General features: G+C 43.6%; 1 protein-coding gene across 1 annotated transcript; it reads left to right on the plus strand.

The window, feature by feature from the left end:
• Positions 1–521: 521 nt before the first annotated feature.
• Positions 522–14,001, plus strand: LOC144798975 (mucosal pentraxin-like). Its single transcript, XM_078670117.1, has 2 exons — positions 522–724; positions 12,536–14,001. The coding sequence occupies exons 1-2, from the start codon at positions 544–546 to the stop codon at positions 13,201–13,203; spliced, it is 849 nt and encodes a 282-aa protein (XP_078526243.1). The 5' UTR covers positions 522–543; the 3' UTR covers positions 13,204–14,001.
• Positions 14,002–15,913: the final 1,912 nt, after the last annotated feature.

A 15,913-nucleotide genomic window follows, 5' to 3' on the forward strand; every position in this document is an offset into this window, starting at 1 on the left:
CTGTTTCACGCTAATTTGAGACCCTTCCTCACTTAGGTTTGGGATGAGACTCTGCAATGTAATGAACAAACCGGCGCAAGAGCATATAGTAAATACAACTCTCATTCGGTTACAGGGGGTTGTTTAAGATGGTTCCCACGGATCGGAGCCACTCCTGATTTTCCTAATCTCTCATTATTCACGACTTCCATGTAGAGTTCATTGTGTTCACATTCATTTAAAGTAGAAATCCTGAATCTTGCATGGCTAGCACCCTCGTCCTTTTAGTTTTGAAAACAATGACTTACAGAATGCGAAGTGCTAATCACTTACATACTTTACTTTTCAGAACCTTGGGGGAAAAATGAAGCTGACCTTTCTGTTCCTTCTCAGCATCATGGGAGCTGTTTTCCCAAAGCACAAGAAGTAAGTGTTGAAACAATGAAGGTGCAGCGGAAGAGTATTGTGGGGTGTTACTGATGGATGCAACATTCTTGGTCTAAAGTCAATACGCTGTCCTACCTTGCCCCCCTGCATCTCTTAGGGGTTGGACTGTTCCTATTGATGCAGGGTCAAGACTTATTTGCATATGGCTGGGTCCAAACTGAGTTGGCATGGTGGGCGAAAAATGATGGACTGGGATATGGCCCGAGCGATTGCCAGTGGCTGAGATATACTCGAGTATTCCATCCATTACTTGCTGTTTTCGCAGGCGATGATGTAGGTCATTGCAGCACAGTGGCAGGTGAGTGGAGACAGTACGTCAGTAGGAGGGAGATGGTAAGGGATACCAAAGGAGGGAAGGTGGTGCAGGCCACAGATGGAGTTGTTGAAGATGCAGGTCCGTGGACGCGAGAGAAGATAATGTGGGTCAATGATGGGGGATGGGGCAGGTCAATGGAGAGGAGAAAGGGCAGGTCAGTGGGCAGGTGCGTGACATCAGATAAGTGAGAGTACAAGTCACCGATGGCGGGGCGAGCGTGCAAGTCAGTGGACAGGAGAGTATGTGGATCAGTGATGGGGATGGTGTAGGTCACTAAGAGGAGAGGGGGCAGGTGAGTGCAGTGGGGAGAGAAGATTGCGAGGGTACTGGCCATGGAAGTAGAGGAGAGGAACATATCCCAGAACCTGTTGGTGAGGTTGAAGGTAAGTGGTCAGTGCAGAAAGGGGTGCAGATAAACAAAGGAGGAAGGATGCGGGTCAGCGAAGGCAGATGGTCAATGGAGAGGAAAAGGAGCAGGTCAGGGGAGTGGCATGAAGAAGGATCTCAGTAGATAGTAGATTCTACTGGCCATCGCAGAAGGGGTTGCCGGCCACAGGAGGAGTTGTTGAGGGTGCAGGTCACTGGGGAACGTAAGAGGGTGGATGTTACGCGATGAAAAATAGGTAGTCCATGGCACCTAGAAAAGCAAACATATCGCACCAATCTTTCAAAACATGGCTTTGAATATACATCTCATCCAAAGAGATATAGTGTGTGTCAACCAATGAATGCAGCTCAGAGCTTCACCATTTACCTTTGATGGAGAAGACTGATGGTAATAAACTAATGCCGGGAATGTTCTAGCTCTAGAGGTTTAGGATGTGCACCGAAGTGCCTCAAATTCTGCCAATAATTAAATAGCTTGCTCTTCTATTTTTCCAATCTTACCGCTTTACTTGTTTCCTGCTTTCAACCTTCTTTCTGGTATGCTTTTGTTTAATTGCACATTCAGTCTGGTCTATACTCTATAAACATGCCTATAATATAACATTTGCTACAACATCCGGTGAGCACAGAAGCTGGACCTATGGTAATCCAGCTCTTGTCCACTTAGGGTGGGGTGAGACTCTGCAACGTAATGCAGTGTGTAGCAAGTCTGATAAATTATTCTCTTGAGTTGTAAAGTATTACTAACTCCCACAAGACCAGTCCCCTGAAGATATTCCACTAACATATTTCTACCCTATTCAATTAAAAACCTTTTATTTTAAGCATTTATTAAGCGCACTGTCACCATAGCAGGCATCCTGGCGCTGACTGAATCCGATGGAGCAGGAGGTCAGAACATCAGGGACGAGAGATTATCGGACAGTTGTCGTGGGAAAGAGCCAGGTTTTAATCCTTTTCCTAAACGGCAGAAAATCAGAAATGTGTCTAATTTCAGCTGGAACCATGTTCCAAAGCTTGGCAGCTGCAACGTCGAAGGATCTGCCTCCGGATCTGATCTTTTTGAATCTGGGAACCACTGCTAGCTTGGCTTCAGAAGAGCGAAGCTGCCTAGCTGGGGTGTACCAAGCATATTAAGATTGGAGGGAGGCAGGACCTATTGCATGAAGCGCCCTAAACGCTATACATAGGGCTTTGAATTGTACCCTCTGCCTCACCGGTAGCCAGTGGAGTTTGCTCAATGAGGATGCCACATTTGCTTTTCTAGGAAGCCCCAATGCCAATTTTACAGCTGCTAATTGCACTCTTTGGGGTCTGTCTAGCAGGAACCCAGGGGATTCCAGCAAAAGGGCGTTACAATAGTTTAGTCGACTAAGGATGGTACATCGTACCACTTGGGCACGTGCATGAATGGGGAGGAGAGGCAGTACCTTCCTTAGCGAGCGGATGATGGAAAAACAGCAGGCAGTAGTCTTTTGAATGTGTGTCTCCATAGTGAGTCTCTGATTCAGCAGAACCCCAAGGTTGCGAATTGTAGCTACTGGTCGAACTGTGGTCCCAGATTCAGGGGGCCAAAAGTTATCTGGGAAAGGCCGAGGAATCTTAGTGCCAGTGCTAAAAAGTACCTCTGTTTTCCCTGCGTTAAACTGGAGGGAGTTGTCTTTTAGCCAGCGAGAGGTGTCACGCAAACAGTTGTGAAAAGTCTCAATTGAGGTGGAGTCTTCTCCCTCCAGGGAGAGGATCAACTGCGTGTCGTCGGCGTAGTTGATCATTTTGATATTATAGCTTTTAATTAGCGTGATCAGTGGTCTTGGGTACAGATAAAAAAGAATTGGACTAATTGCAGAGCCCTGGGGGACCCCATGTGAGACCAGAGTGAACGCCGACTGAAAAGGGGTAATGGACACCGCTTGCTGTCTATCCTGCAGAAACGAGTGGAACCACTGTACTGCCGAACCTCTTACTCCAGCCTCAGACAACCGCTTCAACAAAATGTCGTGGTTCACAGTGTCAAAGGCGGCAGACATATGAAGCAGGATCAGGAACGCTGCCTGCCTTCTGTCTGCACGCCTCTGAAGTTCGTCCATAGCGGTGATTAAGGCGGTCTCGGTTCCGTGGGTGGGCCGGAAACCGAATTGATCCACGTCAAGAAGTTGATGACGTTCCAGATGGTTAGAGAGGATGTTACTAACCCAGCTTTCGACAATTTTGGCTGGGAAGGGCAGCAGAGAGATGGGACGAGAGAGGGCTTTTTTAACAGGGGATACTAATGCCCGCTTCCACTGAACAGGAACAGTTCTGGTTGCAAGTGATTAGTTGCAAATTAGATGAAGGGAAGGAAGAAGTTCCAACTCAAATTCCTTCCATATTTTATGTGGAACAGCGTCTAAAGGAGACCCAGAGGAGATCCTTCTGGCTAGCTTACAGAAGGCCTCATACGTGATAGATGGAAAGTCAAATAGAAGATCATTTGAGGCCAAGGACGACACTGCTGGCTGGTTCGCTGGGGGTCTCGGACTAAGATCGGGGGGAGGGATAGAGTCCGGTGAGGCTTCTAAGTCCTTAATGATAAGTTCAATTTTTTCTTTGAAGAAGACAGCAAGATTCTCACAAAGATCTTGAGACGGGACAATGGTATTTTTGACACATTCCGGGTTGGTGACACTATTCAATATGTTAAAGATGTTTCTAGAGCTGTTGGGAGAATTGCCGATCATGGAGTAGTAATCTGCTTTTGATTTTTTAGTCAGGTTCTTATATTTCCGAATTTTATTTTTCCAGAGTTCTTTAGCAGTTTCAGTGTAATTTCGTCTCCACATTCTCTCTGCATGTTTACAGCTTTGCTTCACATCTTTTAAGCTATCATTGAACCAGGGTGCGGAATTGGTGCCCTTACAGGTGCGGGTTTTTAGGGGGGACATGAACGTCAAGAATAGTAGTAATCCTTGAACAGAGAGAGGAGTAGTTGTCATCTACCTGTTTTTCCTCGTCAAAGAATTGGTCTAGATGGAACACTTTCCCTGACGAATGCAGAAGAGTAAGAGCTTTCCAATCTCTGCACTTGATTTTGTTGGTCAACCCAGGAGCTTTGGAATGGTCACCTTTTAGGTCTATAAAGAACTCCTTTGCTAATAGCTGGGGACCTGCGAACAATAGGTCTAGAAGGTGTCTGCCCCTGTGGGTTGCTCCAGTGACCAACTGGGAAAGTCCAAGGCTTTCGCAGGAGTTAAGTAGGTTGCGGAGACCGGAGTCGAGGACGCCATTCTGCCAAAGATTGAAATCACCCAGAATGAACAGTTTGTGATGCAAGAGTGAAATATTGGTTAGAGTGGCCAAGATCGCTTGTTGGTGCTGAAGACGGAGCGTACCCGGTGGACGATAGCAGACGATCCCGGTAACAATGTTCCCGGAATGGGTCTGAATAGATAGTCCTAAGAGTTCTGTTCCTTTGGTCGGGTCTAGAGCAAGAGTCTTAATATTGCAGGCTGCAGTAAAAATCACACCAACCCCCCTCTTCCATTAGCCCTAGGGGTATGTAGGAATTTAAACCCAGGAGGACAAGTAAAACCCGGATCAACCAGGCAGTCAGGACGAGTCCATGTTTCTGTCATGAAAAGGACGTCAAGTTTGTGAGTTTCGATAAGTAGTTGGATCTCGATGCTGTGCCTGGGCAGGGACCTTACATTCAAAAGCCCACATTTTAGCAGATTGTTGCCCAGGAAATCTGCTCGCGGTAGAGCCGCATGTAGCAAGGTAAAGGTTCCTTTGTCAGCATATAACTTACCCAGTTGTAGGAGCATCTCTCTAGAGTAAGGGGGCCCAGAGGGTAGCGTGCTGGGGTCTGTTGGAACGAGACATGCAGCGTAGCTGGCACCAGGCGCTACCTTGGCGCGGACGGGCGCAGACTGGCTTGCCTTAGGCGCTCCCGCTGCACTCGTCCCCTGCGCGTCCGGAAACGACACATGATTTATGGGGAGGGGGCAGGGAAAAGAAGGGGGCGTGGCCACGGCAAGCGCCGGAGATGGCGCCAAGAGTGTCCCGGTTCAACTTCCGCGTCAGCGCTGGATCCGCTGCGCGGCGTAGTCTGGGTGAATTAAGTTTCCCAACAAGTGCTGGAAGGGAGCAGGGGTGAGTAATAAAATACAGAGATATGTGACACTCAAAATTTTAAAATATACACAAGAATCGCGCTCCCAGCTTTCCGCCTCAGGAGAAGCAGTCAATCTGCCCGGCGTTAGTAGTCAGCGCCTTTTAAAGGGCTCAGAGGGGGCGTGGCCTCAAAGGGGCGTGGCCACGGCAAGCGCCGGAGATGGCGCCAAGTGTCCCGATTCAACTTCCGCGTCAGCGCTGGATCCGCTGCGCGGCGTAGTCTGGGTGAATTAAGTTTCCCAACAAGTGCTGGAAGGGAGCAGGGGTGAGTAATAAAATACAGGGATATGTGACACTCACATTTTTAAAATATACACAAGAATCGCGCTCCCGGCTTTCCGCCTCAGGAGAAACAGTCAATTTTAATGTATTGATCTGTATTGCCCCTATTTCTGTTTGCTTATTTCTCTAGTCCTACAATTGTAAAATTCAAACAAACTTAGCAAAGACTGCCTCTTCATTTACGAAAAGAATGGTTTTATCACCTTCCAAAATGGAAGCAGTTGTTTTTAAGTTCACACTGTTATACTTTCTTATTCCACAAAGAGCTTGCATGAAGGAAAAAGGCCCAAACACTGCTCTAGCTCGGTCAGTGGTGCAGTGAGAAGTGGCTTACCAACAGTTCTCAGGACAGAAGGTTTGGATTCTGCTCTTGAGAGATTCCATGGCCCTAGATAATCAGTGTCTTATGGGACAGTGTGAGGATCTGAAATGTTAACCGGGCTCAAAAAGGTAGCCAGTGATTAGTCTCGAACTTGAACTGAACTTTTCCAAATGTGGATTTGGCGGTGCAGTTATCAGATTGTTACAATGCTCAATTTTTTAATAGTTATTCTGATAATCTTGGCATTGTTCTGCTTATTTAAAACAAAAGAACTCTTATTAATTCAAGGTGGAGGATAAAGATGAACTCAAAGGGTTCACTTGGCTTACCATCACACATTCAAGGTAACCCCAAAATTTATTAATTTGTGTTTGGTGGCTATTTCAGTACCACCCACTTTAAAACCTAGGTGTGTTTCTTTTATTTTATTTTATTTTTTATTTTTTTAACTGCATTAATACACAGTAATAGAAATGCAGGTTTGGCTGACTTTAGTTTCTGTTTTGATACCATCCTGCTTGAGACGTTTCAAGAGCAAATTGACTGCAATTGAGAAGGCTTAACTCGAATTGAAGAATTTCTGAAGAATTCTCAATGGCCTTACAGAGGCCAAGAAGAGATCTGTTCCAGCTCTACCTTGAGATGTTGAAACTGGAATACTGCTAGAAAGGAGTACCTGTTCTAGCCTCTTTAAGCCCCATCTCCAAGGAAACAGGGGCCATGGTCCTTTAGTGAATGAAGCCAGCTTCCACCTGTGGAACCACTTTCCAGTAGTTCAGAGTGTAGAAGGCCCTGAGAAAATGTGGTTGCCTGCCAGGAAGAAACATATTGGCTAGTTATAACTAGAGGTTTCTCTGTCTCAGGTTCTTCAATCCCTCACCTGTGCCTAGGAAGTGTACGAGTTGGTGCAGACATATAGTGCTGATGCTGCTACTGATGAGAAATCCCAGGAACCAGTTGGAACTTGACATTTTTCTCTGGTTCTGACCTGGATTTATGAGGATTTCTATTGTAACTTGAACGGCGGGTATCTTTGGAATCAATCCAACATTTGTAATCTTTTCAGGTCTAAAAAGGTGTCAGAACATATAAACATTTTACCCACAAAGATGACATTTTTTAACAAGATGGACCACCAAGTATTTAACAATGTAAATCAGTGGCAAAGGGTGCTGACTTCTAATAACCCGCACAGTGGCGGCTCCTCTGCTATGGTAGAGGAGCATTGCCCCACTGCTTTCAAGCAGGGTGAAAAAGAAGCATAAAATGGTAATAACTTTGAGTTATTATCATGTTATGCTTCCTGCTGCCTTGCGGGTGGGCGGGGCTGATCTGCTCTTGGAGAAGGGCAAGCGAGGAGTGGTTTGCCCACTCCTAAGGGCGCAATGACTGTTTGGCCAGACCTCTCGGGCCGCCAAAACCAGTCATGCGCACTTTTGCCAAGCCAAGGATCTCATTCCCTGGTTGAGGGTCCAACCAGGACGCTCAAACCCGATCACAACACTGAATTGCAGTGTTGCGATTGGTATGGGGAGCCTAGGTGCCTACCAATCACAACGCTGCACTGCAGCATTGTTATTGGTCAATGGTGCCTGGCTGTGCTTCCGTCCAAGACGGAGAAGAGCAGAGATGCAGGACCCAGTGCAAGGGTACATTTATTATTTTTTAATGTTTTTTTTTCTAAATATGCGCAACCCCTCCAATGCGACCGGCGATTCACCCCACCACCCACGAGCCATGGCGGCCGCTGCTGCTCCCTCACCCGATAAACTAATAATGGCTTTAAACATTCTTGTTGGTTTTCAATGGAGCACTTTTTGTTTTTGCTGTAGTTCTAATCCCGTTTGTGCCATTTTAAACATTATATTGTTTTCTTACTTGGTTCGCAAATTCTAAATTATTTGCTTCTCAACTGTACTGTCTCGTTGGATTGTTTCACATGTACCCAAGGAAAGTCTCGTTTTAAGAGACAGGCTACCCTGGGAGTGCTTTGGAACAATCATAGAGGTCAGATTGTTTGGGATTTTAGGTACGACTCATGTATATCACATTATTACAAATGGTAACACATTTGAATTCAAGGGTGTTGCCCAGTAGATAGTATTTCTCATTTAATGGCCTCTTGTTTTTTATCTCTTATGGTCGTCAGATTTGGTTTCTCTTTGGCATTATTGGAATTTTATACGAATGAATTGTAGGCAAAAGTGATGAGTTTCAAAGAAAACTTAATGTGTAGGGGGTGACAGCTTTCTCTTTCTTCTGCCTTCTCAGAATGTATGCGTATTAGAAGTGCTTTAAAACTGCCCAATGCTTCGGGCTCTTTTAAAAGCAAGCCTGTTAAGTTTGATCTCTGGGCAACCCTCTGTTTGTGTAGTGATGGGAATTCGAAGTAATGAGTTTACCTCACCTGGCATTTTATAGGTACAATAAATGATTTCGCCCATGCAGACTAAAGTGGTCCATCTCTCTGACATTTAATGAGAGAAATCCAAGGTTATCAACTAGACATGCCGAATTTGGTGCAGGAGGCACCGAATTATGCTTCTTATGCCTGATTTCCGAGTTTGAACTTCGAAAAGGATGTGCCTACTAGACTCGGCAAATACCGCACCAATGCTATCCCTAGTTGCCTCATACGCCTCCTCCCCGCTTATGACAGGGCTATAGACTGCTGCAACTGTATATATTTACTATATTCCATTACACTGTTTTGTTGTTCATTGACCTGAAGGTCTTTAAAGTAGGTGAAATGCAACATGTTTGTGTTATTCAAATAGGAGGCACGCTTACATTCCCTCTCATCTTATATTTGCATTTTATTTATAAAGTTTTATATAGCGCGAACAAGATCCTGTGGGAAATCGGAGCGCTTTACAATAGGATGGCAGGAAGGACATAAATACAATATCAACATCAGGTAAGAATAGGAAACCAGAATGATCGTATAATTAGAGGACAATTGAGTCAAGATAGATGCGTATGTCCGAGCATAAGAGAAAGTGACATGTTCTACAAGCCTGGAAGACCTGTATCTAAATTAGGCGCCTCATATAAGTATGTGAGTAAATCTATGTACTCCTCTGTACCTGTATTCTTGAGTATCAATCTAAAAAGTAACCAGGCAAAAGCTCAGGATCAAAAAAGAGTGCTAGTATGTGGTGATCATGAAGAAATCATTACGTACTCTTATCCACGTACCTTAAATCCGTAGTTATTTCCCAAAACTATAGCTATAATATAAGTAGATTGCGAATCCAAGTTCAAGCTGGTATGTGTCACTTGTAACTACAATGAACAAAACGATACTGAGTGACTAGTCCAGATCTAAATACTACAATAAGTAATTGTATTAATAGTCTGCCAGTTCCTTACCCCAGTGCTGGCAAAAGCTCTGACTTCTGTGTTTGGCGTGTCCGACCGAATCGTGTTCACAATCGGCACCATCTTGGCCATGTCTTCAATACACGGACCTATTCATGGTTAGAAAATGGACAAACTAAAGTTCGTACGCGTTGGTTCCATAATCTTGGAGTGTGTGTATCACTCGATTAAGTGTACATTAATGTGCATGCCTTAATGCATAAAAAATAATTTCTTAAAACATACGTCAGTGTGTATAGAAGTAGTAAAATATATATAGTAACTGCGGAAACAATATTCTTGTTCCTAACAGACTGATAGTATGGTCATCTTCCATTGTGTGAATTATACTCCTCATAGGAATCGGACACCGACTGTGATATATCTCTCAAAACCGGCCTTCGACATTGTATCCGTCTTGTGAAACAAGATAATCTCATAGCATTCAACATAAGAGCTGTGTCCGCTCTGCTTGTTAACCGAGTGTAAGGCATCTCATCATGTATATTGTTTGAAAAAGAACCTGTCATGGTTTTTAGTCGAAGTGAAACAACCTGTACTCGTATGAAGACATGACCGCTTCTATATCCATAAAGAGCAAATCATTTAACAGGGTATGTAGTGGTAAATGATTACAAAGTTTCTTAATTGAGTACATATTATACAGATCCTATCTAATTTGGAACATTACTGATTCTACATCCATTCACAAAATAGATCCGTAAACATTATTAGCCTAGCATTTTCTTAATGTATTTTACAACTGCGAGTATCACACTCACATATGCATAAAATGTCAACTCTGCGACAGGCAAAAACTATCATTACAGGGGTGATTGATTATTCAGTTACCTAGAAAATAGTATAATTCCTGGTCTATGTTCAGACCATATTCCACTGTCTGTAATTTCATCATGATCCACTTAGCTTCTCTTCTCATGATCAATTCCCTATTACCACTCCTGGGTTCCCTGGGCACATATTCAATTCCGTACAACATAGTTCCTATGCATTCCTTGTGACTCGCAATCGTTCATGTGAACCGTCACTGGGCATCTCATGTCACCGGTTTTCTCCGCTATCCTTGAGAGCGCGGATGGTGCGTCCCACATTCATACGTTCACACTTACACACCATAATGTATACCACAAATTAATGGGTGACCTGCGGAGAGCCAGACCTGGCCTTGGTGGGATTAAATCTTAAACATCTTATCCGCCATAAGTAGATGCCAGTGTTTCTTCAAAAACTTCCGATATTTGTTAGACAGTCCATTATAATTAGGGGTCCCGGTTTTATAGTATTTATTTTTTTGATATTTCCGTCTGTATTTATCTATATTTATTTTGGGTTTTCTGAAAAAATGAAGCTGAAACTGGTATTTCTTCATGTATTTAACTATTAAATATACACTTATGCTTGAATACCTGCCAAGTTTCAGTGCTGACGCCCGCAGAAGATAAATCAATGCACTAATCTGAAAGTATGCAAATTTCAGTATCTACCTTGTGCATATCTACTGCTGTTTAAGACTCTTTACTAAAAGTCTTTTTTTAAACACAGCTATTGGCCTTGCAGTCATGGTAGAGAGTATGTAGAATCACTAAAAAAGCAACACCATTTCCGTTTTTATCCACATTTAAAAATAAATAGACCGGAAAATAAATGATTTTCAGTCTGTATTTATCTGTAAAAACGGGGAGCCTTCATTATAATCAATGTGATGTATCTGTTCTTGTCCCCCATCACCGCTCGTGTACTGAACGTGTTTCCTGTCTATACCAATGATTCTTTTCCTTGCCGATCTTACTACATGTATGTTTAGTCTCTTTTCTATGAACCGTGTCTCTATTTCTTGTATACACGTTTGGTATTTATGCTCCTCACTGCAGTTCCTTCTGGCTCTTATCTCACCAAATGGTACCCCATTAATCTGAAAGTTTGGGTGGGCACTGGTAGCATGAAGGGTTGCATTACATGATGGGGGCTTACGGTATAGCCTACTATGTATTTTTCCCCCCTTTATGTATGATTCCACATCTAGGAATTTAATTACTGTTACTGTGTTTTGACGTAAACCTTATATCAACTTAATTCGGATTAAGGTTCATTACAAATTCCTTAAGTTGTGTTTCACTGCCTGTCCATATCATTAGGCAATCATCAATATAACGGCCCCAGTACAGTTTATGCTCATTTGGCGCCATTGGGCCCCAGATATGGTCCTTCTCAAATGCACCCATAAAAAGGTTGGCGTACGAGGGGGCAAATCTGGAGTCCATGGCGGTGCCCTTCAATTGTTTGTACCATGATGCCTCAAATAAAACATTGTTTCAAAAATCATCTCTACCATAAAAATCAACATTCGGATATGTTCTAGAAGCGTCACCGGTCTCGTATTCAATATGCGATTCAGAGCATGTAACCCCATTTTATGCGAAATACTGTCATAGAGAGATACTACATCCAAGGTGATAATTCACATCCCAGGTTCCCATTGTATTTCATTCAGTAGGTTTAAAACATGTTTGGTGTCACTTATGTGTCATGGAAGTTTCTTAAAAAATGCTTGTAAAAGTAGATCCTCATATTCAGAGTCTCTCCAGTAGCCCCCAAAATACCTTATACTGCGGGTCTTCCTGGAGAAAATCTGACTCCTTATGAATATTTGGTAGTGTGCACAGACAAGAGTATCTTGGACAGTCGATCTGCAAATAGTGATATTCATCAGCAGTCAGTGAACAGTTGTCATATAAGTGTTTCAACTTAGTGTTATCTTTTTTTGTCAATTTAAAGATTGGATTACAATCTAGTTTTTTACAGCAGGAAGTATTACTGTAAGTTGTGAGTAAATAATGAAGTTTGACACATTGGAGTGCTCCATGACACAAAACATATAGAATAAATGATAAGATATATAAATGATAAATGGATAAATAAATGCAAGCATAAATAATAAATTAGTGGTTCAAGTGTGTTATCAATTTAATCCATCAATACATATAGAATATGCACACAAATAAATGTTTGCACACATACGATCCTGGGAAAATAAATAGATACATTCAAAAATGGCATCCATACTTTTTTTAAAATTTAGTTTGAATTTTTTTTATTGCATTTGTCATTAGTCATTTATACAACAGTACAAAAAACAGGTTCCAGTACAGATATCATGGGGTGACCATACACAGCTATATGAAGGATTAATCAAAATGCCTTCCATACTTATGTGCCATCATCCCTCTTCCAAGGAACAATACATTCTTCATGTCTCTTTTCTTTTGTTACAGACATGGATGGCCAGGTATTTCTTTTCGCAAGTCGATCTGCCACCAACTACGTGACACTTGAGCAAGAAGATACCTCGCTGATAGGTTTCACCGCCTGTCTACGTGCATTCACAGAGCTAACGGAGGAGTACAGCTACCTTTCTTGCAACAGCCCTACTCAAGACAACAATCTTCTAATTTATTACAGTAAATCTAAGGAAAGTCCATTGGAGTTCTACGTGGGTGGCGAGGAAACACGCTTCAGAGCTACAAGCCACTCATTGGACAGAAGCCACCACATATGTGGCACCTGGGATTCAATCACAGGGGTGGTCCAGATGTTTCTCAATGGAAAGCCACTCGTCAGGAAAGTCATGAAAAAAGGCTACACCATTCAGGGTCCTCTAAAATGTATTCTTGGCCAAGAGCAGGACTCTTTCGGTGGAAGCTTTGACCTAAACCAGTCTTTTGCGGGTGAAATTGATAATGTACACATGTGGGATTATGTTTTGACATCTGCAGAAATACACCAGGCCTTTATGAATAACAAACACTTACATGGCAATGTCATCAGCTGGAGGGACCTGTGGTATGGCATCACAGGAGATGTGCTGGTTGAGCCGGCACAACAGAGTAGTTGTGATAACCAGGCATGTTATGAAAGTCCCCCAAGATGTGACGCAAACTAGTGGCTGCAGATTATTGATATTTAGTGCCATATTTTGAGTTGCAGAAAGTGGCATCCCTGTTGACGATACTAATCTGGACTACTAGAAGTGGCCCATTATTTTCAGAACTTGTAATTCTGAAGCTCCTCACCCTGTTGCACAAGTGGTGAATTTTCTGTTGGGAAACTGCAATCATTTTGGGCAGGAACTGCAGGCAGAGCCATCAGAATCTAGAATATAGTCTTATAGCACGCTGCCTGAGGCTATACCGGTTGTTAAAGGCCCTGAGCCCGAGGTGTAGGTCTGAGCACACCAGGTCCAACTTATTAACAAGAGTTTCAAGTACCAGGACAAGCGTGTACATGGCGAGTGAGTAGGTCTAACTAGGTCTGTTAAATGTACATTTAAGTTTCAATGCGATGGGTTTGTTAGGTTTCCTGTCCTGGGATATGGTTCACCATGTTAATTTGAGGAATGGAATGCTGGATAAAAAGCTGAGGGTTCTACTTTCAAGAGGAGTGGCATTATAAAGGTTGCTTCCACACTGGGTATATCTGAAAAATTTGGAAATTCTAATACAAAATTGTTTTGTTTTGCTTTTAACTGATTCATTACTTTTGGTCATTGTTATTGAAATGTAATATGCTTTCTGTGATGTATAACCCTGAATGTATTGTTTGTATGCCATCTTGTATACCACAAACCTAGCCGAGCGCCGTTCAGAGTAAAAGGCAATGATATGATCAGGATGGGATTGTGCTGATTGTCACCAGAGATGGCGAGCTTGTCATTCATTCAAAATAAAAACTCAAATTGGTAGCCTTTGTTGCATCCTTTATTATAATGTTGTATTGATCAATGTTAGAACATGGAATTTAGGGATAGAATGTTTAGGGTCAACATAGCAGGGCATTTTGGCTCAGAAATATTCTGCCTGCCTGTTGATGTGGGCGGGTCTCTGCTTAAATGTTGTTACACCATCAATACATCTTAATACCATCCATGGAACACATTAACACCTTCAGCGTGGCGCGAATTGTCGCGCTGTGCTGAACGTTCTATTGAGCGGGCGGGGCCATGACGGAACGGTTCCGTCATAAGCACAGCCCAACCGGCGCTCATGACGGAACTGCTCCGTCATGAGCACCGAAGGGGCTAACACAAGTGCCCTGGAGGTACTTTAGGTATTTGCTCCCGCTTTCTGTGCCAGTGAGGTACTTTGGTATTACAGAAGGGCCGCAAATGCATCCCGTTCTGTAATACCGATAGCGCTGGCGCACATATAGTGCCAGCTCTATCACCAGAGGGTATTCCCTCATTTTCATGGGGGCGTGACCCAATGCAATTGAGGGAATTCCTTTGCCTCTGCGCCCGTGCCATATTAAGGATGCGGGCACAGAGGCAAAGAAGCTGTCAGGAGGCAAATTAACAGTGCGCCCCATACGACAACCCTCTGGAGGGGGAAAGGGGGCCCCATGGACCCCCAGACATCCCCTTGCTGGGGGTGCAGTCACTCACTGCACCCGCCTGCAAGGGGATCTCTCCCCTCTTAAAAGTGCCAGGGGGTCTCCGCCTGCTCTGAGAAACAAGGAGTGGCTTCAAAGCAGCCGCTCTGTTTTTCACATGAATACGCTGTCCCCAGTGCAGCGTGAGTTTGCGGCTGCCCTGGGGGCAGCGTATTCATCCTTATATGGTGCATCTTCCTTGTTTGCGCCAGGCACAACTTTTAAAAGGTGCGCCTGGTGCAAACAAGGACAATGCGCCACATGTGTACGATGGCCCCAAGTCTTGCAAGCTGAAGTTATTTTCAGGTGTAACAGGTTTATGTGCCACTAGCATTCTCTCCCTACATGTGATTTCTGGTTGTAACGCAGAAGCAGCTGGTAACGTGTCTAACTCTAGACGACCAATTGATTGCAAACAACATGCTGCAAACATCCTGCTATTCTTCCTCTTGGGAGTGGAGACATTGCTGAATCTGATCACCTTTTGGCCTAATTCTGCGGTCAGCTGTTCCAATGCCAGAGTGAATGTCCGGCAAAAAGAAGCATATGTCATGAGCTGATGTAACAAATATCCCCCCCGGTGAAGAAGGTCAAGCCAGGAAGCATGCATCCGGATACACATGGTAACTTCCAAACATATATGTTATGAAACTGTGTTCTGAGGAACTTCCAGGAAGAGAGAGCTGGATGTCGCTCGGTGTGCCGGCACTGTGGTGCAGCCACCATCAAAGCAGAACAAGGTTTTCTACTTGCCTGACACTGGGCCGCGCGAGTTAGCTTTTTGGCGTGTTGGCTGCATAATCTAAAGATTGTCGTCTGATTGAGTGGTCACAGTACCTGTAGCTTTGGGGACTGCAGTAGATGCACCTTCTAGATGTGTAAGCTAGATCCATGTTACACAGCCTTGTGGAAACTACTAATAACATTGCCTCACCCCTTAAACATTGATCAGGGCTACTGGAACATGACTGGACTGAATTAATAACAAATTAGTTATTTTGATTTCGGCAGGTGCCACACTGCAACTTTTGATTGAACCAACATACTGCTGACAACAGTGGCTACTTTATTTAAGTTTGTTTACAAATTACAATACTAACTTAGGGAGTGGAGAGACTATTTTTCGAAATGGCCCGTTGTTGATTTACGAGATAAAATCATCTGCCACAATAGGAAGATGTCCATTGGAAGTTGTTACCGTCTATGGTGTTAAATGGAGGACTTTT

This window comes from Lissotriton helveticus, chromosome 12, assembly GCF_964261635.1.
Source record: "Lissotriton helveticus chromosome 12, aLisHel1.1, whole genome shotgun sequence".
In the NCBI taxonomy this organism is placed as follows: domain Eukaryota; kingdom Metazoa; phylum Chordata; class Amphibia; order Caudata; family Salamandridae; genus Lissotriton; species Lissotriton helveticus.